Source organism: Laccaria bicolor, genomic scaffold, assembly GCF_000143565.1.
Source record: "Laccaria bicolor S238N-H82 LACBIscaffold_54 genomic scaffold, whole genome shotgun sequence".
NCBI classification, from domain to species: domain Eukaryota; kingdom Fungi; phylum Basidiomycota; class Agaricomycetes; order Agaricales; family Hydnangiaceae; genus Laccaria; species Laccaria bicolor.
The window spans coordinates 306,448-330,276 of record NW_001889925.1 but is presented as its reverse complement, the minus strand read 5'-3'; the positions used below and the strand labels follow the sequence as shown (position 1 = coordinate 330,276).

At 48.2% G+C, this 23,829-nt stretch overlaps 6 protein-coding genes across 6 annotated transcripts; all 6 read left to right on the top strand.

Moving 5' to 3' along the window:
* Positions 1–239: 239 nt before the first annotated feature.
* Positions 240–2,286, top strand: LACBIDRAFT_312791 (uncharacterized protein; the record flags this gene model as incomplete). Its single annotated transcript, XM_001888381.1, has 7 exons — positions 240–286; positions 337–384; positions 538–670; positions 729–1,269; positions 1,335–1,450; positions 1,506–2,034; positions 2,087–2,286. The coding sequence occupies 7 exons, from the start codon at positions 240–242 to the stop codon at positions 2,284–2,286; spliced, it is 1,614 nt and encodes a 537-aa protein (XP_001888416.1).
* A 602-nt stretch (positions 2,287–2,888) lies between these two features.
* Positions 2,889–6,616, top strand: LACBIDRAFT_295667 (uncharacterized protein; the record flags this gene model as incomplete). Its single annotated transcript, XM_001888380.1, has 13 exons — positions 2,889–3,056; positions 3,113–3,224; positions 3,354–3,365; positions 3,422–3,475; positions 3,526–3,993; positions 4,053–4,091; positions 4,477–4,530; positions 4,713–4,769; positions 4,815–4,885; positions 4,943–5,284; positions 5,342–5,512; positions 5,567–6,323; positions 6,377–6,616. The coding sequence occupies 13 exons, from the start codon at positions 2,889–2,891 to the stop codon at positions 6,490–6,492; spliced, it is 2,421 nt and encodes an 806-aa protein (XP_001888415.1). The 3' UTR covers positions 6,493–6,616.
* A 3,989-nt stretch (positions 6,617–10,605) lies between these two features.
* Positions 10,606–11,155, top strand: LACBIDRAFT_312785 (uncharacterized protein; the record flags this gene model as incomplete). Its single annotated transcript, XM_001888379.1, has 4 exons — positions 10,606–10,909; positions 10,958–10,990; positions 11,045–11,072; positions 11,122–11,155. The coding sequence occupies 4 exons, from the start codon at positions 10,606–10,608 to the stop codon at positions 11,153–11,155; spliced, it is 399 nt and encodes a 132-aa protein (XP_001888414.1).
* A 4,527-nt stretch (positions 11,156–15,682) lies between these two features.
* Positions 15,683–16,007, top strand: LACBIDRAFT_312783 (uncharacterized protein; the record flags this gene model as incomplete). The annotated part of the gene is made up of 2 exons (XM_001888378.1): positions 15,683–15,697; positions 15,747–16,007. 2 exons carry the CDS (start codon positions 15,683–15,685, stop codon positions 16,005–16,007), a joined length of 276 nt encoding a protein of 91 aa, XP_001888413.1.
* Positions 16,008–18,947: 2,940 nt separating this feature from the next.
* On the top strand, positions 18,948–21,016 carry LACBIDRAFT_312782 (uncharacterized protein; the record flags this gene model as incomplete). The annotated part of the gene is made up of 10 exons (XM_001888377.1): positions 18,948–19,203; positions 19,262–19,338; positions 19,394–19,410; positions 19,469–19,566; positions 19,615–19,697; positions 19,760–20,059; positions 20,116–20,163; positions 20,212–20,342; positions 20,393–20,522; positions 20,576–21,016. 10 exons carry the CDS (start codon positions 18,948–18,950, stop codon positions 21,014–21,016), a joined length of 1,581 nt encoding a protein of 526 aa, XP_001888412.1.
* A 230-nt stretch (positions 21,017–21,246) lies between these two features.
* LACBIDRAFT_312781 (microtubule associated protein) lies at positions 21,247–23,818 on the top strand (the record flags this gene model as incomplete). The annotated part of the gene is made up of 5 exons (XM_001888376.1): positions 21,247–21,600; positions 21,654–21,866; positions 21,921–22,638; positions 22,691–22,932; positions 22,985–23,818. 5 exons carry the CDS (start codon positions 21,247–21,249, stop codon positions 23,816–23,818), a joined length of 2,361 nt encoding a protein of 786 aa, XP_001888411.1.
* Positions 23,819–23,829: the final 11 nt, after the last annotated feature.

Below are 23,829 nucleotides of genomic sequence, written 5' to 3'. Positions count from 1 at the left end.
AGATATCCTTGTAGTCGTAGAGTGAGAGCCGATTGACCAAAATTGTGTGACAGCCTGTCACAACGTGCCTCAAGGCCACAAGTTCAAGTCGTCCCCATTTCCTCCTCGAATTGTTCTCCTTTTCTCTGTCAAAACTTCCACATTCCACAAGGACATCCTTTGCTTCAGCGGACGGATTTACGCGTCAAATAACGCTACGTTCGCAAAGTGCTAGTTAAGAAAGTCTCCAACTTTCGAGGATGCGATTCAGCGCTCCGAGGTCTCTTTCGCCGTCGCCAGTGCGGGGGTGAGTGGTTTTTGGCGAAATTTTGAACACAAATAATGAATGTGTTACAGGAGACGACGAAATTCATGCTCATTCGGTCTACAAGACGATTCTGACGAGTATGATTCTTACTCGGAGTCAGAATCGGAAACAGATTCCACAGAGGATACCTCGTCATCTAGTTCAGCGTAGTCCTCCGATGAAGATTCACCCCTGGCGTTGTGAGGCTCTTACACTTGTTAAAATGGAACGTCTCCTGATTGGCTCATAAGACGACCAAAGCACGTTATCCGAGATCCCACAGAACAGCGACAGATCGAGGACACAGTAGCTGCTATACGACTGCGTACACGACATTATGACCCTTATGAAGAATGGGAGAAGCAGACGCGTAAAGACGCTTTTGTACGTGTATGACATTTAAGGTGGCATTGCGTCTAATTTAACGCGACTCCTACTTCAGCGCACTGCACGAAAGGAGCAAGCGATGTCACAAACACGGCTGCATGACGAACAGGATCGATTACGCGCGGCTGAGGCCAAGCGAATCGCCGCCCACCATGCGCAGCAATTAACAGAGGTGCAAGGAAAACTCAATGCGCTTAAGCTCCAGCAACAGGCTGCTGAGACTAAGTTGAGAGAGTACATGAAGGCGCGCGATAAGTTACTATGGCAGCGGGTCGAATCCGTCATCAAGATGGAAGAGGACAAAGTGAAGGCGCGTTTGGAAAAGGAGAAGAAAGCCAGAGAAGAAGAGGAGCGTTTAGCGAAAGAGGCGGAGTTGAAGAGGCGCTTAGAGGAAGAAAAGAAGAAAGAGGAAGAGGAACGGAAGAGAAAGGAGGCAGAAGAGGCGCAGAGGCTAGTAGATGAGAGAGAAAAAAAGGAGGAAGAGGAAGGTGCCCGAATAACTGAAGAAAAAGATAAAACGGAGAGGCTCAAGGCCGAAGAAGAACAGCGAAACGCAATGGGGATGACAATGGAACAAAGCACGAGACACTCTCCTTGTACGTCAGTTTCGATTTGCAGGCTCTACCCTTCCTGACGTCAACATAGCATTTAAAAGGAAAAGCGATGAAGTTTGTCAAGAGCAATCCGGAGCTCAAGGCCGAGTGGGGCAAGGGGCGTCGGCAGATCACACCCAAAATCGGACAGCTAACAAACGATGAGGGGGCCATCACACGCATTGTAAGTTGATCGTTTCTGATCGAATTCACATATTTCTCACAACTGGTCCTCGCAGTCTAACCAACTCGTCGAGATTATCCGGCCCTCCAATGGTCAAGCCCACCATCCAGCAGTATACGCTGCCCTCCTCTCCTCTCTCGCCAAAGCCATTCTTTTACAAGCTGAGACAGAAGTCACTGCCGAAAAACGGAGTGCAATGCCCCTTGCAAAAGTGGCATTTAACCTCCTCGACACTCTGGACCACTTCCCCGAGATATTTTTCGCCAAGCTCGTACAACGCGTAGGAAGCTGGGCTATACCCGCCGTCGTTCCCGCCGTAGACATCGATGGGGAGCCATGGGAAAATAGGTCCAAAGTTATGGGATATAGGAAGAGCGAAAACTCTGATGACTTGGAATCGCCAGCAGAGTATGGAAATCGCGTATCGGGGATTATGAGAGTTTACTTCCATATTCTGAAGATACCCCCGCGTCAGCAGCCTTTAAAGCCGATGTATCAGCTGCCAAGGTATTGGATATGGTTTGCTAGGCTGATAGGGGAGAGGGGGCTTTTGGAGACGGCGATAGCGCCTCAGCTCATCTACAGTCGGTGTTTCTGTTTTCTTACCTCAATCTTCGCTGACTATTTTTCTCAAAGCTGCGCTTGATGTCCTTGGATCCGATGCCAGAGATATTTGGGGCTACCAATGGGTGAAGCTTCTCGCCCTGGTCTACGAGGGTGTTACCGCCAGCTTAGAAGGTGGCAATTTCATCGGAAGCGAGTCTCCTGAAGGCAAAGCAGCCCGGGTTCGCGTCCAACTAGAAATCGAGAGAATCATGACTGGCGTGCGGTCGTAGTTCTGGGCTTGCTAGGCCTCTTTGTATTGTGCATGTGCTTTCGACACTTTTTATGACACTTTTACGATGATCGTTACTGCATCCCACGCACGATTTAAATATATGTAATTTATGATTCTACAGGGTTCTGCACAAGTCATCCAAGTTTGACAAAGAGCATGGGCGAAACAGTAGTACTAGTAGTGGCTGGCGTAGAGCTGATTAGCACGCAATGAAGTTGGAAGTAGCAAAGAAAGGGGGAAATCATAACTGTACGAAATTTCACCATACTTATACTAACTGAATGAACTTTGAGCAAGCCTTTCAATTCCAAACGACGACGCCAGCAGGGCTGGACTTAGTGACCACTGTGACATGATGACGTCGACGTGGGGCCCGTTGTCTTGACCACGCCACGACTGGAAAAACAAGAAGGCTAAGGAGAGATCGGGCTCCAAGCCGGTGGCAATTCTGGTTATGCAACTTTGACCAATTTAATGAATTCTTGCGCTCCACCACTAAGTATCGGGGTGAGTGGCAAGTCTCAGGGTCTCCTAAATGTCCCCTCACTATAAATGTCACGCACCCCTGATTCATATCGACATTGTCACTGTCTACGCAAGATGGTCGAAGTAAAGCGTTTTTGGTGCCTCCTGCTCGACAACGGCGCCATTGAGCCATTCTTTGTTGACATTGGCCTGGATGGGATGGTTGTTGAACTCAAGGAGGTGATCAGATCCTCGAAGAATTGCATGCGTCAATACGATGCTCGAGATATCGCACTGTACAAGGTAAGCACATTTCAAGTCAACTGATCATGAATCCTTTGTAGCTCAACCCATGGTAGTTAAAGGAGCCGATACCCATGGTTTCTTCGACCGATCTGTTGCAAAGCATCAAAAATAAGGGAGAGATTGAGACCTTTGCCGTTCAATTGGAGGATCCCTTTGAAAGTCTAAGTGATGTCTTGCCAGACGGGGTCGCTGCTCGAGTGGCTCACTTTCTTGTGAAGTTGTCTTTGAGAACCCAAGCATCAGGCGAGTTTCCTCTCCTAAAGTCTTGTTGATGATACTCAATCAACAATATAGCAGGACTACTTGGTAAGAAATTAAATGTCCCATGCCAATCTTCCTATAATTCATTACTGCCCAATTAGCTCCAACTGCAATTGCTACCTCTTCATCAGCGGGTTCCGTTCTATCCAACGCCGGTAAGCAAATACCAATTAGACCAACGAAAATCGCTCAACAATTGGCCCAGATGATGACCTCACACTTTACTGTTGGGTTTTGAATGCATCCGACGCCCCTTTCCCTATTGACATCGGAAAGAGTAAGGGCGTGGGTCACTTGAAACGCATGATCAAGAAGGAGAATGAACATAAGTTTGCTGCCATCGACGCTGACAAGCTCGTGATATGGAAGGTGGGCGAATCCTCCCTGTGCGTGTCAAGACATTTAATTTTTGGGAAGTTATCTTCACCCATTCCTTCTGCGGAAATAGGCGTGACGCTTAGAGACATTCAAAGCCCGCAGCAGATCCCAGGTTGCGTCGAATTAAATGCTCTTGACGAACTGTCGGAACATTTCTCCTCGGCCCCTCGCAAGCATCTCCATATAATTGTTGAAGCCCCCACACGTATGTCCAATTCCATCTTGGCCCAAGCACCAGGCGGTCTCGCGGTCCATATGTCAACTGATCTTCACTTTGCCCTCGAAGAAGACTCCGGTAAGTGATTGTGACTTACGCATAAGTATGCAGGTTCTGACTATTGCTTTTGACTACAGGGCCGCCTTCGAAACGAGCGCGTCTTACAAGTCCAGAAAGTAAGTTACACCGCGTCTTCTTCCTAATTTTAACATCAACTCCCTCCTGCTCTTGCTCATTTCATCTTTTTGGTTCAACCGTCCTCGCATCTTCGCAACTTTTGTTTTTCGTGCTGACCATGTTGCTTCCCCTGTCTCTCCTTCGCCGTTTTTGTTTTTCATTTTGCTACCCTACATTTCCCCCTACGTTCCCATCGCTCTCGTCATCTCGTATCACTCGTTCCCACCCACTCGCCGCCGTATTCGCAATGCACCTTTCCTTGGAATTTTCGCTTCCCGTATCACTCGTTCTCGCCCACTTGCTTCATTCTTGGTGCCCTGTCTATTGCTTCTCTACTTCCCGTCCACACCCTATTCTTGGTTCTCACTTCTCTCGCCGCCGCAGATCAGCCTTCCCCCAAGCGACAGTGTTTAGATGGGAAACAGAATGACGAGCAAGGTATGCCATCCTCATTCATTGCACTTCTCTCGTTACTGTCTTTTATCATTCTATTTCACCCCGCTGTTGACCCGCATTCCATTTACAAATTTTGCTCTGTCCTGATCAACTTTACTGGTCTCATCTTCCCCGTCCCTCACCCCGTTCCTCGGTTTGTCTTTGCTAACTCCTCACGTTGTTAGACCAATTACCAAAATCTGATTCCTCTGACTCTAACAAAAGTCAACCCACCATTAATAGTAAGTGAATTGGCTCAAAAAATGACATTTAACTAATGATATAAGGTTGCTGGAGCCCGCGGTCCAATACGGTTCGTGGTCTGTATAATATCTTGCGGGAAGAACGACTAGTTCAGGTGTGCATCAATCGCTTTTTTGCCTTGCATATTGCAGCTAACCGCTCTCTTTTGTAGGTTCGTGGAACACCAGGCTGCGGGAAGACAACGCTCAATCACTTGCTCCATGCCTATATAGTCGAAAAACAACCATTTGCTTCCGTACTTTCCATAAATAGTTGGCCGCCGCCGGGCCAAACAAACGGATCTTTCGAGGAGCGGCTCAAGCTCATAGACCCACGTTACCCAAATCCCGGTCTCGTCACGTTCATGCTTTTTGATGAAGGGCAGGATTCTTATTCGGACGAATATCTTTGGAATACCTTCTTCAAGGGCGTTCAAGGCGGTCATTTCAAGGACTATCGTGTTATTTTATTTTGCAGCTACGGAAGCCCATCAGCCCGTCCTGTGTCCTATAAAGTAGGCACGCCGCTAACCCTACATGTGTCCGCTCGTGTGTCTCTGTGGCCTTCAAAGCATTCTATCGAACCTATCGGTTTACTGCTTACTCGAGCCGAGTTCAACGAAGTCGTAGCAAGGCACGAACGAAAACTGAACTTGCACCCTGATCTTCTGGATCACTTCTTTCATTTGACAGTAGGCCATGTAGGTGCGGTCATCGATCTTCTTCGCATAACATCATACCAGGTTAGTTGGTTTCTCTTGGAGGACACCTTTTCTCTCCTAATTATTTTTCTTCAGCGGGTTGCAGAAATGCGGAAAGGGATGCCATTCACAGTCGATGCCTTTAACGCAGAAAATCCAACTGGCTCGCTCATAATTCAACTCCAAGGTGGACCCTTCGGACGCGGCGTTCCTCAAGCTAGGGAGCTTTCGCAAGATCTAAGCATCACATCATTTTTCAGAACTTTAATCAGAGATGGCGTGTTTGAGGAAAGGGAAGCAGAACAGGAGGCTGTTCGCGCTTGCCATCGCAACGGCTGGATCCACTCCTACATAAACGCAGAAAGTACGACGTGCTATACATTCCCATCCCCTCTCCATTCCGCCTATGTTTCCTGGCTTCTTAAGCCTTCCGACGACATGCCAACCTACCGCTCGGTCTTCGATCTCTGTTTTGCAGCCATCTCCAAGTTCAAACCTTCTCAGATGCACACTCCGATCCGCCGTGTTGGCGCGTCTCACGCGATAGATCCACTACCCGAAGCCCAATACCAGGATGAGTTCTATCGCACTGTTTTCTCCGCTACTGCTGGAAGTGTTTGCATTTCCCCTGAGTTCGCATCTGCACGGGGAGCGCATCTGGTGGGCCGTATTGACTTCTTCATTCCAACAGTGAAATGGGGAATTGAAATCATTCGAGATGGCCATCAGTTATCAGAACATAATTCCCGTTTTACAAGATCAGGAGCCTACGGAGCCTGGCTAAAGTCAGGTGACATGACTGATTACATTCTCCTTGATTTTCGCACCAAGAGCCTACGAAAGTGCCACCCGGGTATGTTGTCTGACTTATGGAGCTATGTATGTCTTTGTTGATACCCTCTGCAGATATTCCAAACCTCTTTCACATCGTATTTGGTGATGGATATCAAACGGCTACTGTATACGATAATCAGTTGAAGCAAGTAGGAGGGACCATTGCCCTGCTCGAAAATCACTTTTAATCACTATCCATTATATTTACCGCATTGACGTCCATACCCAACCTTCTTGATCTAGATATATGACTCTTCTGTACTGCCTCCAGTTTCTCCCTCGATAATTAACATGTCCCCGATGGCCAGACTCCCACACCGTCGTGACTGGCTCTGTATTGCTCGCATGAAGACCTCACAACCTTTTATTCAAAAATTCACTACAATGCAACCGTCATGACGATCAAGTTCACAGGCATCACATCCATTTCACCGTTATCAAACCGAATAGCTAACGAAGCGAAAGCTCATTCACCACCACAATGCTCCTCCACCTCTGCGCACTCTTCCTAGCTCTCTCCCCACTAGCTTCACTCGCCCACCCTTCTCAAACAGTTCTATCCCTCTCGCACGCATGGCCAAAAACGAGGCCGCTCCCCATCGCCCCCTCCAGATCAAGAATCCCATGGAAGAAACAGGCACCTCGCCAACCGCCTGACAAAACGGGGCCAGCACTCCCCCAGCCCTCTACAGCAGCCAAAACAGAATTCTCCCACCAGAGATACCAAACGGTGTCGCGTCACAAAGTCTGGTGCAGGGTTTTTTCAGGCAGGTGCAGCCAGAAGTGGGGCCTTCTCTGCCTGCACCATCTGTCTTGGCCGTGGCCCCCACAATGTGTTCAAATGCGAGTCCAACACCCTGTGGGACGGCTCCCCTGCTCGATGCAAGAAGAACAACAATGGCCGCCTCGTCAACCCAGCAGGCAATATTCTATGCTCCGACTGGCAGCGGCCAAATGGGTGCTCAGCGACCACCCACGACTCCTGCCACGAATGCTCAGGATGCAGCAACTCGACTCATGGAGCTCAAGACTGTCCTCGAGCACAAAGGGCTTGATGCAGCATCGCCCTACCACCCAGAAGTATGGCAAAGACACCTACTCGCAGCTGGCCTGCAACACAAATACCCCAATATCCCCACAGACCTCCGGGCTGGCTTTGATGCAGGCATCAGGCGCATTGCCCAAACCTTTGCCCCTCCAAACCGTCTGTCCCTCTATGAACACAGAGCCAAGTTCAACGAAATTGTGCAGACAGAGTTTCAAAGAGGGAGATATGTGGGCCCTGTCACCCAAGCAGAAGTCGAGTCCCTGCTGGGCACCTTCCACATGTCCCCACTCAGCATCATTCCGAAACCCAGGCAGCCAGGCAAATATCGGATTATCCAAAATCTATCATCCCCACACACCCCCCTGGGCACCATCTCTTCCATCAACAGCTTCATTGACTCTGATCAATACCCCTGCATGTGGGGCACATTTTCCACCATCTGTCTGCTCATTCATCACCTCCCACCAGGCTCACAAGCTGCCATACGCGACATCAAAGAGGCTTACAGGAACATCCCCATCAAGCCTGACCAATGGCCAGGACTTGTTGTCCGCCTTGATGAAGATGACAGCTTCGCAATTGACACATGGGATTGCTTTGGCCTGGCCTCAGGGGGTGGCCTTTACAGACGCCTTGGAGACGCTGGAGCACAAATCATGCGCTCCCACGGTATTGGTCCTCTCTCCAAATGGGTGGACGACCATATCTTCTTTCGAGTCCTCCGCTAGCACCTCGAAGAGTACAACCATAGATGCAGACATTGGGCAGAACACATTGCAGACAACAGTGGTGAGATCCACGATGGAGGGCGCCTCTGGTTCAAAGGCGAAGTCATGCCAAATGACCAGCCAGAGGAATTCGACGAGGACCTTACATGCGCCATTCAGGACCTCTCCCAAGCATCACACAGGTTTGTGCATCCTCCTGCACCAGTTTTGTTGCATCCTGACACCTTGAACAGATCCCTTGAGGACAGGCAGTTCACATACTGCATGGCAGACATCGACGCTCTTTCCGATGACCTGGGTATTCCCTGGGAGATCAAGAAGGACATACCCTTCAGCTATGTCGCCCCCTTCATCGGTTTCTCCTGGGACCTCGCTAACCGCACGGTCAGTCTACCAGAGAACAAGAAGGCGAAATATCTCCAGGCTATCCTGGAATGGGAATCCAAACTGAAGCACACACTGGACAATGCACAAAAACTATACGGCAAGCTATTACACGCTTGCCATGTTGTACCCACAGGACGAGCGTACCTCACCAACCTGGAGGCCTTCATGGGACTATGCCACCGTGACCGTCCTTTCTGCCCATGTTCCCCACTCTGCCAAACCCCTAGCGATCTTCTATGGTGGAAAGAAAGACTCACACAGCCTGCCATCATCAGAAGCATCCCTGGACCCTTCCCCATCATTGACGCCAATGCTTACTCAGATGCTAGCTCGGAGGTTGGTATCAGGATCATGGTGGGCAACAGATGGAGAGCATGGAGGCTCCTCCCAGGGTGGAAGGCCAACAGCAGAGACATTGGTTGGGCAGAAGCAGTGGGCTTCTGGTTTCTCATCCTCACACTCACACTGTCCACACCCAGAGGCATGCACACCAAGGTTTTTGGAGACAACAGAGGAGTCGTCGAGGGCTGGTGGAAAGGCAGGAGCAGGAACAAACCCACCAATGATGTATTCAAACACATCCACACCCTCTCTGAAGCGCAAGACATCTCCTTCCACACAAGATACGTCCCTAGCAAAGAAAATCCCGCTGACGGCCCCTCCCATGGAGAATACCACCACAGGACCCTCCTACTCCCTGCTGTCGTCATCCCTCAGTTGCTCTGACAATATGTATGCGACTTCGATGTGCCTCTCTCACCAGCTGAGTCGCTCCGTCTACAGCAAGGAAAAGCCCCCATACCCCTTCCCAAAGCAGACCATGCATTACTCCAACAAGAACACACGGCAATCAACACCGCTCTCGAGGAACATGCCAGGGCTGTCTTCTCCCAGACGCAACACTGGCTCAACAGCTAACCGCTTCCCTTGTGCAGTCCAACACACCTCCAAGGCAGCGAAACCTGTGCGCTACGCAAAGGACCTGTGTCCTCTCCCATCTGCCAGACGCCCGCACGTTCTCGCTAGTGAGCGCCTTCAACTCTGGACACCATTATATGGACGTGAAGCAGTAAAAACCACACCGTCAAACTTAACCCCAGAAGACATATGACAAATTGCAGTCGTTATGGGAAAGTCCTGGGAAGAGTCAACACTGGCAGCCTATGGCTCAGGCCTGTTGAACTTCCATGTTTATTGCGACCAGAAAGGCATTCCAGAGGAACAACATGCTCCTGCCAGCCCACTCCTCATTCACGCCTTCATCTCAGCCCTAGCAGGTGCTTACTCTGGCAGCACCATCGACAATTACATATACAGCATCCGAGCCTGACACCTCATCCACAGGGTCAAATGGCAAATGGAAGTGGCAGAGCTCAAAGTCCTCCTCCGAGCCGCTGAAAAAACCACACCAGCAACCTCAAAGAGAAAGAAAAGGGTGCCTTACACCCTGGCCTTCATCCTCGCGATCAAGGAACAACTCCAGTTGGACAAGCCACAAGACACCACCATCTACAGTTGCCTCACCACCGTCTACAGTTGCCTCACCACTACCTTCTATGCCGCAGCACGCCTGGGCGAATTCACAGTACCAAACCTCAAAGCCTTCGACCCAAACATGCACGTCAAGCCATCAGACGTCCAATCCGAACTTGACCAAAATGGACTTTGCTCCACCATCTTCCACATCCCCAAGACAAAGACCTCTCCCTGTGGTGAAGACGTTTCCTGGTCCAAACAGGCGGACGAAACTGACCCAGAGGCAGCCCTCGCTCATCACATGGTGATCAACAAGCCCCCCATCTAGCGTTGCCGAAGTTCGGTCCAGAACCTCGGTTCGAACCTGAACTTTCTGAACCGAACTTCAGTTCAGTTCACGTTCACGTTCAGGTCCAGGTTTTGATAGTGACGTTCGGTTCGAGGTCCGGGCTATCGTGATTTTTATGGACCTCCTCTGAATGCATTCGAACCCAAACCTATTGTAATTTTTTTCCATTTAAACATCTCTATTTTTCTTGACTTCAATTTTAAAATGTACAAGGTTTGTAGAAACTATATATATATATTCGGTGATTGCCGCAAGTTGTGGCTGACGAACAAATCAACAAGAAAATGCACACATATTCATCTAATTTTCAGTGATGTCCAACCCCGACAACTGCGCGCTTGCCAAAGATGGCACTCTCAAGGATGCCAATGACATCGAATTCTTTAATTCACCTAGCAACAAACGCCCCATCGGATACAAGGGCTCTGATAACGATGCTGGCTCGGCTTCTTCTGGCTCTGATCTTCCCACAGTTGTTCCCCTTCTTGAACGAGCGCTAATCGTTAAAGGGAAGCACCACTCACGGAAGACAGAGAAGGTGAAGGGAATGGAAGCAGACAAATCAATGGGTAAGGGAAAAGGTGAAGGAGCTGAGGTTCATCCATTCTTCAAGAAAGGTAATGTAGACATTAATAGTTTCACTATCAATTCTCACTCATTCATAGGTTCTAAATCGTCAACATTGGCGAAACCCACAAGTACTTACGTTTATCTGGCTAAATTTAGATACACATTGATGACTCGATTGACAGCTGTACCCACACCTGTCGAAAAACATGCGTTCAATTCATCATCTTTTCTTTTCCACAAACTTACTATTCATTTACAGGTGGACAGATGACCAAAGGATCATATGGTGGTAAGGATTAATATCTTTTATTGTATAACAAGCTAAGTACACCTCAGCTACAAAAAACTCTGAATCCAAGTCAATCGGGGCCATGGTGCCAAACGATGCGAAAGGTAAGATGTGATGGCCACATACTGCAGCTTCTAACGACTTTGGTTCAGACCTGAGTGGTACGAAACACAAGTGCGCCAATTCTGGACCTAAGAACACATCGAATAAGCAAATTCCTGCGAAACGACGAAAGAAAAAAACTCAAGGTAGTGAAGACGATGAATTGGGGGAACAAGATGAGTCTGACGGCGATGACGAGGGAGACGATGACGATGACGACGACGAGGGAGACAATGATGACGATGACGACGATGAAGAAGAGTTGAAAGAGGTGGATCCAGTGGCGCAGTGTGCGCTTTTTCATTAGAAAAGCTAGTAGTATGAGGCGATGCGAGAGGGCATTCAGAACGAGCGTCGCGTGAGTAGCAATTTTTTTGCTTGTTAATTTACTCATTTTGTTTAGGCTCCCCGCAAGCATTCCCATCGAGGACAAGATGAGCGTACGGAAGATTTACAGACTCTATATACTGCCGGAACAGTTACAGTAGATGGTGAGGAACGTAATGGTTACTGGTGTGAGGTATGCAGGTAAGTTTCTTGACTTTGCATATTCCGCCACCAATTCGACGCCTTTCCCAGACATTTAAAGAAGCCTGGTGCAAACACGTTCTTTACGGGTAGCGTTACTACTCGTCGGACTCACATTTCACGGTCAGTCTCTCGTTTTCCCATCAATTCTTTTATTGAGATCTGATTTCGTACATATTAAATATAGTAACTGGGCTTCCCATGGTGAGACTTACCTCGCAAAATGCAAGGTGAAGGGAATTACCCCCCATCCACATGTGCTTGCTCCTTCTGATAAACCCAGTGATGAGCGTGCAGAACAGCAAAGCATTGAGGGCTTTTTAAAGCCAGTACCGAAATGGTCACGAGAGGGCTTGCTTGAGCACCTCATCGAGTACATTGCAATTGAAGACGAGGTTTATAATCCAATTAGCTCGAATTTATGGTTTTGGACTAACCTTTATTTTTTTTAGCCATTTTCTATCGTCGAGAAGGATTCATTCCGCCACCTACTCAAGTTTCAACGCCCAACTACCAAAGATTCGGATATTCCATGTTGCACCAAATTTCACGACAAGGTTCTGGAGAAAGCAAAGGTTGCAGAGGCTCGCCTCCATGAGCACTACAAGGTGAGGTCATTCATCGTTCTTTCTACAATTTCACACATCCTGGTCTAGAATATACCAGCACAGATATTGTTTACATTCGACGCTTGGACTTCAAAATCGATGGTCCCTTATTTGGCGATTACAGGCCATTATATAGATTTGACGAACGGTTCTGATAAGTGGGAGCTCAAGTCTGACCTTCTCGGATTTACTGAGATTCAGGGTAATCATGGTGGTGCTAACATCGCATCTGTAATACTTCGCGTAATTGATAGATATGATATCCGTGACAAGGTAAATTGTTTTTGGTGCATTTTTTTTGATCAGTTTAACAGGACGACCCTTAGTTAGGCTGGGGGACAGCTGATAACGCAACCGCCAATGATAAAGCGATCTGGGTCCTTCAGCGATCTCTTGATGATCCCAAGGGACGTCAGTGGCTTGGGTGTGAACACTGTATTCGGTATGTGTATTTTTGATCTAATGATGACACAATTAATAGTGTGTACCAGGTATATGGAGCACACCGTTGTTCTCGGCGCATCCACATTCCTCCAAGAAATCAGTCCTTCGTTGCCACACAACAAGAGGTCGACAAGAAAAGGTACAGTAACTGTTGAGGATGTAGACGACAATGAAGGAGACAACAACGAGGATGATGAGGAGTGGCTTGCTGATTGGGAAGCTCTTGACGATGTTGCTGATGATGAGGAGGTTGATGAACCAGTTGAGTTCACTGCTGGCAATGTTCTGGGAAAGGCTCTTGCGATGATCAACCAGGTTTTCTAATTGTCTTATTTGTTATATTTATTATTAATCTTCTTTTAGATTTGTTCTTCGTCCCAAGCAAAAGCATACTTCGCGACTATTTGTACGGAAGAAGGCCTTGACCCTTTGGAGTTGAAGAAATGGGTCCGGACACGATGGGGATCAATGTATGATCTCCTCAAGCGTCTTATTAAAAACAAAGTGGTGTGACTGCTATAATATTTGTGATTCATAACCTCAATACACTCAGACAGGCAGTCAATAAGTTTTGCTTGCTTGCTGATACTTGTGGAAAGGTCCCAAAATTACAGGGGAAGAAGTATGCAGACTACATCATCACAGAAAAAGAATGGGTTTTACTGGTATTGATTCGTGAGGTTCTGGAGGTATGATATATTTCTAATTTATGCAGAGTACAATTCTCAGTTTATACTTCAGGAGCCGCGAGAAGCTCAAGTGATGTTTTCCTCTGAGACATCACCAACTGTTTGGTGTGCTATTCCAACACTCGAATGTCTTCAGAATCGATGGGAAACGATGGCGCGTACCCCAAAGTTTGCACCTGTCCAGGTGGCGATTGAGAAAGGCTTGGAAAAACTTCGTAAGTGGTATAAGACAGTCAATGGAAATTATGTCTATTTTATATGTCTTGGTGTGTATTCACCCTTTTCATTTTCTTTGAGCTGATATGATTGTTGCTTATTTTAGCCCTCGACCCTACCATCAAACTTGAATATGCAAAAAACAATTGGGATTCTGAGTCGTATCATGCTGGTTACGCAGCTTTCAAAAAAGTGGTATGAATTTTCTGAGCCGATTCGAGCTGTGTCATCATCCATCTTTATAGTTTGCTAAATACTATGAAGCGACCACCGATGCTACTCCAGCATTAACCACAGAACCCCAGGTATGATTTCACTTCGTTGAAGTACCTTTATTGCTTAATCAGTGTGCAATCTAGATTCCCCTGTGCAGGGGTATGGTTCATCATGGATCAGAGACTGTGTTTGTTCCCATGTGGAGCAAGAGACTTGTCTCTCGGATCCCTTTCAAGAATTTCTCAACTACATCAACAGTCCTCTCACAAGAGGGGTAAAAGACCCTGTTCATTGGTGGGGAGTGAGTACCTTTTTTTCCCTCAAGCCGAGAGTGCTCAATATTTCTGTTTTTCAACAGGAGCATCAATCAGAGTATCCTACTCTTTCTCGCATCGCTTGTGACTATCTCGCTATCCAAGGGTCATCAGTCCCATCTGAGCGTGCTTTCTCAAGTGGGGGTTTGACGGGTTCTCTACTCAGAAACTGACTCAACACAGATGTGTTCGAGGCCTTGCAAATTTTGAAGCGTGCGTATAAGAATGGCCTGATTAGTGCTTCTAAGGAGGCTACTGAAGGGGTTCCTCAAGAGTGGACTCCCAATATGTAGCAGAATGTATCCATCTCAAAAATCACAGTTCTATAATTTTTTTTGTAAGGTTCGTGAGTTCGAACCTGAACCGAACTCAGACTGAACCTCCTGAACCTGTTCAGAAGGTTCAGTTCAAGTTCAGGTTCGAGTTCAGAAAATTTGAGTAGGTTCAGGTTCGGGTTCAGGCAAAATGTGCTCTGAACTGGACTGAACTGAACTTCGGCAACGCTACCCCTGTCAACGGACACCTATTCTCCTACCTCAAGGACAGCCACTTCAGGCCGCTCACAAAGACAGAATTCACTCGAACAGTGGCTGAAGCTGCTAGGAAGGCGGGGTTGGACCCATGCCAGGGGCATGGCATTTGCATTGGCTCGACACTGGAGTACCTGCTAAGAGGAACCCCATTTGAGGTCATGAAGGTGAAGGGGCATTGGGCCAGCAATGCTTTCCTGGTCTACCTGATGAAGCATGCACAAATCCTCGCCCCATACATGCAAGCGGTCCCTGAGGTCCACGAAAACTTCATCAAGCTCACCATGCTGCAAATTCGAAGGTAGAGCACCCCCCCCCCTCTCTGGGTGGCCTCCTCTCTTCATTGGTAAGTCATCCCCTGCTCCTAGCATTTGGGTTTCCGAGACTCACTCGACGTGTCGCAGGACTCCTACCTCATGGGAGTCGCAGCTCATCTCAGTTTTGCTTTCAGGATTGGTTCATTCTGCCAGGACAGAAAGCCTCACGGCTTTCGCCCATTATCGCTCACTACGCTACTCATATCTCTCTCTCTCTTTGTGTGCAAGGACATTACTGCTATCTACCTACCTAATCAATTGTCTACCCATGCACATAATGTGCTTGCCCTTACCCTAGACGCCCTCAGCCTAATACAAAGATTTTTGCCCTGAGACGCAGCGAGGAACGAGTGAAGAGTCAGGGCATGGTCTTAGTATAGGGCGTGTGACAGTCAGGGTAGAAATCACTTTCTCTCTTTCTACCACGACAGTCACCACCCCTCTGAGGTCGTCTGACTGGCCTCTTTCCTTTTCCCCACCTGCCACTCCCTGAAAACTCCATCAGCATCAGCCTCACAGGCTCCTGCTCACTTCCCACACAGGAGGACTCCTCCGCTCCACAGCAAGATGCACACTGTGCAGGTGAGTTTATCCCACCTACCCTCGCAGCTCATCTCAGTTTTGCTTTCAGGATTGGTTCATTCTGCCAGGACAGAAAGCCTCATGGCTTTCGCCCATTATCGCTCGCTACACTACTTGTGTCTCTCTCTCTCTCTTTGTGTGCAAGGACATTACTGCTATCTACCTACCTAATCACTTGTCTACCCATGCACAATGTGCTTGCCCTTACCCTAGACGCCCTCAGCCTAATACAAAGATAAGGCACACGGATGGTTTCAAGACAGTGGTTACGTTTAACAATATGGGTATATATATAGACTATATAAAGTAGAGTGGAATGTAGGGGGTTAAGAAGCACAATTAATGGGTGAAAGAGTATCCAGTCCATTGGAGCTGCAAGCAATGTCCAGGAGTTGATGGGTGGACATACCAAAATCAACCTTGTCACAGTCAGAATCCTCTTCAACCTCTTGGACCTCCATGATTGGTCTCATTACCATGTTGATGTGCCCCAGATGACTCTTACAGTTGGACCTATCATCTGCCTCCTCTCCTGGCTCCCCGACATCCCCAGAATCTGACCCCCAACCCCTCTGCTCCCCTCCAGGAGAGGATGGGAATTCAAGAGCTTCACTGTCCTCAGAATGACTAGACATAGCAAATGAGTGTTGGGACACCTGTTAGGTGTAGAAATAGAGATCGGTGGGTTGTAGTGTACACTGTATGGCCAGCACTGTGATTTTTGCATTTATTTGATTTATTTTATTTTATTCACGAAAAAATGCACGTGGACATGAATTATTGAAAGGTCTGTAAAGCCCACATCTTTGAAGGGTTTGGCAAATCAACACTGTTCAATTGATGATAATGAAGTGGATACATTTGGTATTGATAGGATGGAATGGGAACACTCTCCTGGAGCAGGATGGAGTGAAATATTATGGAAATGGGAGGATATGCAAAGTGGACATCCGTAGATTTATTGGATCAGGTGAATTACATAAAAAGTGTCGGTGGATGGTTGGAGGAAGGATGAGAGCAAGGAGTTGTTGGGTTATACTTAATGTAGAGAGAAATATAGAAAGTTGAGCAGAGGTGACCTTGAGAATGTCTGTAGATCGGGATTGGGAATGTTCCGATTTGACTCGGTGTGGCGAATTCATGTCTCCTTTGCGGCTTTGCCTTTTGGCTGTTTCCCAATTCTCGCTGCCTGCGGCCACGACGACGACGACCCCTGTCACTGACCCCTCGTCGTCTTCCTCCTCCTCCAAACTGCCAACCACCTCATCGGCCACTGCAGCACCTAAAGGCTATGGTGATGGAGATCCTAAGGCATTGAAAGTGAACGCTTTGTTCCTGAAGTCTGTAAATTTTGATACTCACCTACATAAATCCAATTCTTAGAATAAATCATACCTGCCTTCCACCCCTCGAGCTTTGCCAACGCTCCTCATGCTGCATAGAGAGCTCGAGAAAGGAACTGGAGGCTACTGGATTTTGTGTTCCCGTTATGGCAATCATCCCCGTATAGTGTGGGAATTGATGAAATCTCACTAATACGGAGTTGGAGTCTTGGAATTTTCCTCGCGGTTGCGTATAGGCTATCAGATACAATATCTGGCAGTTAAAAGAGCACATTATTATGCGTGTTTTACTACGTAGTAGTTGACTCTAATGGTTTGCTCAGTGTGGTGATCTTGGACTCACCCTTTCTCTCACAATTTTTTAGTGTGTGTGATAACCAACCCCAAATGAAAATGCTTGCACAAGCAATATAAAGGTATCCGCGAGTCCTGCGGGGGTTAGGCTCGCTGTGCACAACTATTTTCTTGCACTCAAGTACTTCTAGACTTTTGAATAATCAAGCAAAGTCAATCATTCTGGGAAGTTGAGGTAGGTTGAGGTGGACCACTTCACGCAACTTGGTTCCGTTTTTGAAAATGAATGCTACGGCAGCCTACAGGTGCAAACAACGAAAAAGCATGTAATAAGACATTCAAGATGACTGATACAAATGTTCAAACAAGTCTAGCTCTTGTTACGCCGTTTCAGAAGATTGTTGGAAATGCCACCTACATTTGATGGCTAATTTACTATGCAATACATAAGACAAGGTGCATTTTTTTATAATATCTTTGTAGAAGTATGCTACCTGAACATACTTGCCAAGTTTCATTCAAGGAGTTCCTGAAATGCATGAGATATACATGAAACACTGTTTTTCCCCTCGACCTTTGCGAATACGGAATTTGTTCTTGTTTGTTTGGGACTTTTGCACTTTAGGGAAGGATTGCTAGCGGTCCATTTTTTTCTATAAGTATATACAGTGTTTTGCATGTGAGATTGCACTGCAAATCCCACGAAAACTTGTTTGCATTTGTATTTCGTGACCTGAAGTAACCATTTTCGGTTGATTTTGGGTGTAGAACGCATGACACCAGCCACAAACTACAAGTACAAACAGGTTTTAGTAAGATTTCGAGTGCAATCTCACATGCAAAGCACTGTAAAAAGCAGCAGCTCATAGGTTCTTTGATCGCAGACGTCGGACGACGTCATACTAGCGAATTTGGAGCTCGAGAACATATTAGAGATCGCCCTGATCAATATCAGTTTTTGCAAATGTACTCCTACTAGCCTGCTACTGGCTAGTTTCAAATAAGTTCAAAACACCGTTCATAATCAACTGTCTACCCACCAAGTCGCGTATGTTGACAAAATGCCGTTACAACGCATCCGTAGCCTCGAAACCCAGACACGATACATCCCATTGGCCTCCATTGTAAACCTTTGAACAATTGGAATTGCGCGTGCGCATGAGGTGCGATCGCACTATGCAGTTCTCCCTTTAAATTTCGGCCCGGGGAACGGACGATACCGAATCCCTTGGCCTTGGCACACTTAGACTGTTCTCAGTGTTCCAAGCAATGGATCCGGAGTCGATGGCATCATTTCGAATTCTCATATCAAGATCTGCGCTTCTTCGACCAATCTTCGACGATTCAGCACAGCACTCGGGGAGAGCTTCTCGAGTTATTTTTTTCTGCCCACTTCGTCTTCTTCTTGCTCGATGAATTTTGTTGAGTGCACATACTAGGCGTCAAGAACTTCCTGGAATTCGGAACCACACTCAGGAGACATCGACGGATACCACTTACCTCTCAAACGCCATTCGAGTACGCAGATCAGGGAAACCCTCACACGGAACAAAGAACATATAAGTAAAGAATCGTCAGACTTCAGTACGATTTCTTCCACCGAGACAATTGCAATGTCCACATGCTCCGAGTCTTCGCCTGCGGAATGTGATGGGGTGGACACGCTGTCGTCGAAGGAGAATAATACATATACCGAACTTGGGCGAATCGGAGGCGACACGACTGATCCTTTTTGCTTTACTCCTCTTGTGTTGCCTGCTCCTGGCGCAGTGCGGACTGAGATGCCTGTGCAGGTTGTGCCGAGCGGTGGGAGATGTCACAAAGCTGCGGTGTGTTTGAAGTTTATCGTTGTTGGGGGGAGTATTGGAGGTTGGTTGTGTGGTTTTGAGATTCAATTGAAACGGTCTAAATTTTATGTCGATTGTAGGTCTTGCGACGGCTTATACGCTGAGAAAAGCGGGTCATGATGTTTTGGTCATTGAGAAAAGTGAAGCTTTGGTGAAGGTACGCGTTCGTATCCTGTCTTTGCGAGAGGAATATTGATCGAACATTCATGTAGAGTCAAGGCGGACTTCGGTCAGACAGTTCTTCTGCGACTTAGAATAAACCGCTTACTTGTGTTGTAAAATCACAGATCACCACCCAACATGACGCGAATTCTCAACCAATGGGGTCTTGGACCTGCCTTGGACCAAATGGCTAACAAATGTGATACATTTACCCTCCTTAATGGTTCGCTGTGCAGCTTACCCTTACTTCCGTGCTAATCTTGCTTTTTAGGTGGCTCAGGTGAACTTATTGGGAATATGACGATGAATGAATCGTTCCTTTCAAATCTTCTTGCGGATTTTCTTTTTATTCAAGTGAGTTTCTTCCGCTTCTTCAAAATTTTACATATGTAGTTCTGACGAGACGGAAAATGTAGCATAGCGATCTTCAATCACTGCTTTACGATCTTGCGGTCCAGGAGGGAGTTACGTTCAGATTCAACACCAAAGTGATAGGAGCAGACTCGGAAACGGTGTCCGTATCGCTGGAAAGTGGGGAAACCTTATCTGCGGACGTCGTGGTCGGCGCGGACGGATACGATAGTCTTGTCCGGGGAGTGGTCACTGGCAAGAAGGACGAAGGAAAGGGAGAAAGGCACTTGATCGCAACGTGCACTATCCCTGCGAGCCTACTGGAAGCGGATGACGATCTCCGACATTTGAGGAGTTCAACAGTCGTGAGTGGGGCTTGGTTGGCGATGCTAGTTGTTATTGACGGAGGCTCTGGGTTTAGTGGTCGTTATGGCTGGGCGATGGGTACGCTTTTCATGGGAACCTCACGGTGGGTTTTTGTCTTTGTAGGTTTGTGGTTTTTCTGATTTTTGTCCAGGCAGGGGGTCAAGATTTTACCATGGCGGTTATATATCATTATGATCTTCCTATAAGGGAAGGGGACGAAGAGTGGCAACACACATGTCCAATCGATCGATATAAATTGGACATTACCAAGTTCGAGCCAAGGTAATTAAGACGTCGTTCGTTGGACGGGGATGAGCTGATGGTTAGAACAGATCCCAAAAGTTGCTGAAATTGGCTCGGACGGTCTCGTCTCGAATATTTACGATTCGATCGCCTGTGGAAGGTGTGGTGTGTGGACGGGCTCGGATTGTGCTTGTGGGTGAAGCGGCGCATCCGTTACCGGTAAGTTTGGGTTTTCTCCACACTGTCAGCGATTGATGACATTGGTACAACAGCCAGGAGGGCACCATAGCACAGGACTATCCATCGAAGACGCGCAAACACTAGGTTGTCTCTTCGGGCGGATCCGACATCGAAGTCAAGTCCCCCAGCTGCTTGGCGCATACGAGGACATCCGACAGGCGCGGTGTTCGGCCACGCACATCTGGGAACGGGAGCACCAGCAAATGCTCATGTGCCCCGCGGGACCACACCAAGATGAGCGAGACAAGATGCTTCGAAAGGTGATGGAGTATGGGGATTGGCGGCAGATGGATGAAACGACGTTCAAGGCTGTGTGGGGGAACGAGCTGACGCTGTACGCGCACGATGCGACTGAACAGGTGGATGATTGGTGGTCGCAGTGGGGAAAGATATTTGAGAGGGGGTTATATTGTGATACCCCTGCGAACTTGGAGGTGTCGATATCTAAGGATGATGAGAGCAAGTTGTTGTAATGCCATTATGATTCTAATGACCAAACAATGCAGCGCGTAATAGCGCGTAATGGGTCGGCAATAGCCGGGATCGCGACGCGGTCACATGATGTTGGTGGAAGCGCGACGGGACAGTGGTTGACTCTAGCTCCTCGTGTTTCTCTATTTTGTTGCTCCATTTCTACATTATCACTATCCGCGAAACCTTGAACAAAACAAAACAAAAAATGTCGCCGCAGTCGTCGTCGGCTATGACGCTGACATCCTTGTTGAACTCTCTACACACCCACCTGCAGACCCAGACTCAACTTTTACCAACGCTGCACGCCCAGCTGGGCTTGCCTCCAACGGCTCTGGAAGATGAGCTGAAGGCGCTGCAGGAGCAGCTGGTGAAAGGCGTCGAGAAACAGATTGATTTGAGGAGGAAGGAGGTGGAGGGGTGGATGGAGAAGTGTGATAGGGTGGAGAATGAATGTTTGAGGTATTGTAAGGCCCTTGGAGGGAATATCAAGGCGACGGGGAGTAGTCTTGGGGAGTTGAGGAAGGAACAGGTTCTTCCGAGGCGGTATGAACTTGTTGCGGAACATCAAGAGAAATTGCGACAGGTGAGCTTTGGGGTCATTTTTGTTGGCTGTTGAGCTGATGGTTGAGTGCTTAGGTGTATCACACTAAACTGGAACAACTCACGACCCTCACGAATCGCTTGAATGCGCTTGCGAGGACGTTGCCATCAGAGTATTATGCTCAGGATATCGTCGAGCCACTGGTGGCCCGTGGAGAAAACCAACATGACGCAGAGGCAAATCGGGATGTTACTCCTGAACGATTCATGAAACTAGAGAAAGAACTCGTTCGTGGCAAGGCGGAAGTTGTAGGTTTACTTTCCCTTCTTCTCAAAGTCCATGAACTAAGCATACTCTTGCAGACGAAACGGCTCAACCAACTATCCGCAACATTTGTACAAATAGACTGGTTACACACAGAACTAGGCATACCGCCCCCAATTTTGGACCATCTCACATCATCACCTCACTCCTTCAACGCCTCCGTCTCTAGCTCGAACAGCAGGTCGTCAACGTCGCAGTCGGCGTCTGATGACCCATTCCTTGACGTATCCACGCCTACACGCTCATCACGCACAAAGACCATCACGCCCCTCCTCTTCCGACACGATGTCATTCCAAATCCAGAATTGGAATATCAACGCGTTTTTGCGAAATTCGTTGCCAGGATCGACGAGGCTGACGATGAGGCGTTGACTGAGAGCCAGACTGTCCCTATTGGGCTAGAAAACGTCGACCCCGTACCGGGTCTCTTGTCATGGGCTCAATCGTTCCGTGCTAACCTGGAAAATACGAAGAGGAAGAGAGAGGCGCACATTCAGGCGATGTATGATCAGCTTGAAGGGCTGTGGAGGAGACTTGGGGTTGAGGAGGGTGATATGGATGCGTTTGTGGAGGCGCATCGGGGGAGCACGGAGGATACGGTTAGGGAGTATGAGGAGGAGCTTGAGAGGATGTTGGAGTTGAAGAGGGAGAGGATGGGCACGTTTGTTGCTAGTGCGCGAGAGGAGATTGAGAAGCTCTGGGATGATTTGATGGTTGGGGAGGAGGAGAGGGCTGATTTTGCGCCGTTTGCGGATGGTGGGTGTTTTTCTTCGATTGGAGTTGACATTTGATGCTGATGGTTTCTTAGACGAGTTCACAGAGGAGTTGCTTACTATTCATGAAGATGAAATCAAACGACTCAAAGAGGAACGAAGGATGAAAGCACCTTTGCTTGCAGGTATTAAGAAGTACTTTGATATTTGTGGGGAAGAGAAGGAACTGGCTGCTGCTGCGTCTGACCAGACCAGGTTACTTGGCCGTGGGCGAGATCCTGGCCGTCTTTTGAGGGAGGAGAAGATGCGGAAGAGGGTCACGAAGGAGAAGCCTCGCGTAAGTGCTCCTAGTTTTATTTTGATTCTGGTTGTTGATTTTTTCATGACAGCTCGAACAGGATCTTTTGGCATCTATCCCACAATGGGAACAGGAGAGCGGCCGACCTTTCCTCGTTCATGGAGAAAGCATATTACAGGTCCTCATGGAGACAGTGAGCGCCGCTGATCAGGAGAACAAACGCAAGCCACCTCGAGCTGGATCAGTCCCTCCACGAGCGACTACCCCTGTCAATTCGGCGCACTCGTATGTTCCAGGTGCGAAGACGGGGGTGGTTACGCCTGCTGTGAGACCTGGATCGAGTATCGCATCGCAATCTGTACCGAATAAGAGGCAGAGGTTGGGAGATAGTACTACTCCGAGTTATGCTTCTGGGGCTGGGAGGGCACCGTTGGGAGCGTATCGAGGTGGGAATGGGGTTGTTGCTGGGGGGAGGACGTCACCGACAAAGATACCGAGCAAGACGCCCAGTGGTAGTGGTGGATCGTCGTTACCGCGACCGGGACATTTGGCGATGCCGGTTCCTAGGCCTGGGACGCAGCATCATGCATTGGGGCATGGGAGAGTGCCTACTAGTTCGGGGTTGGCGCCTCCGCCTTCTGCGTACCCTGGGATGATGAGGAGTACGTCTGTTGCTGGGTATGGAGCGGGTGCTGGGAGTGGGGGTGGGAAGAGGTTTCCTAGTGCCAGTGCCAGTTCTGGGACTGGGTATGCGGGGAGAGGCGCGTCGATTGGGGTTGAGATTATGAAGAAGGCGTCGAGGGCGCGGAGGGAGAGTTTTAAGCCGAGACCGAGTATTGATCATATGGAGAGTGTTGGAGGGATGGGTATGAGGTATGGAGGTGGATTTGTGGCTGGGTTGAAGGAGGAAGATGAAGATTATTGAGAATGGGTGCA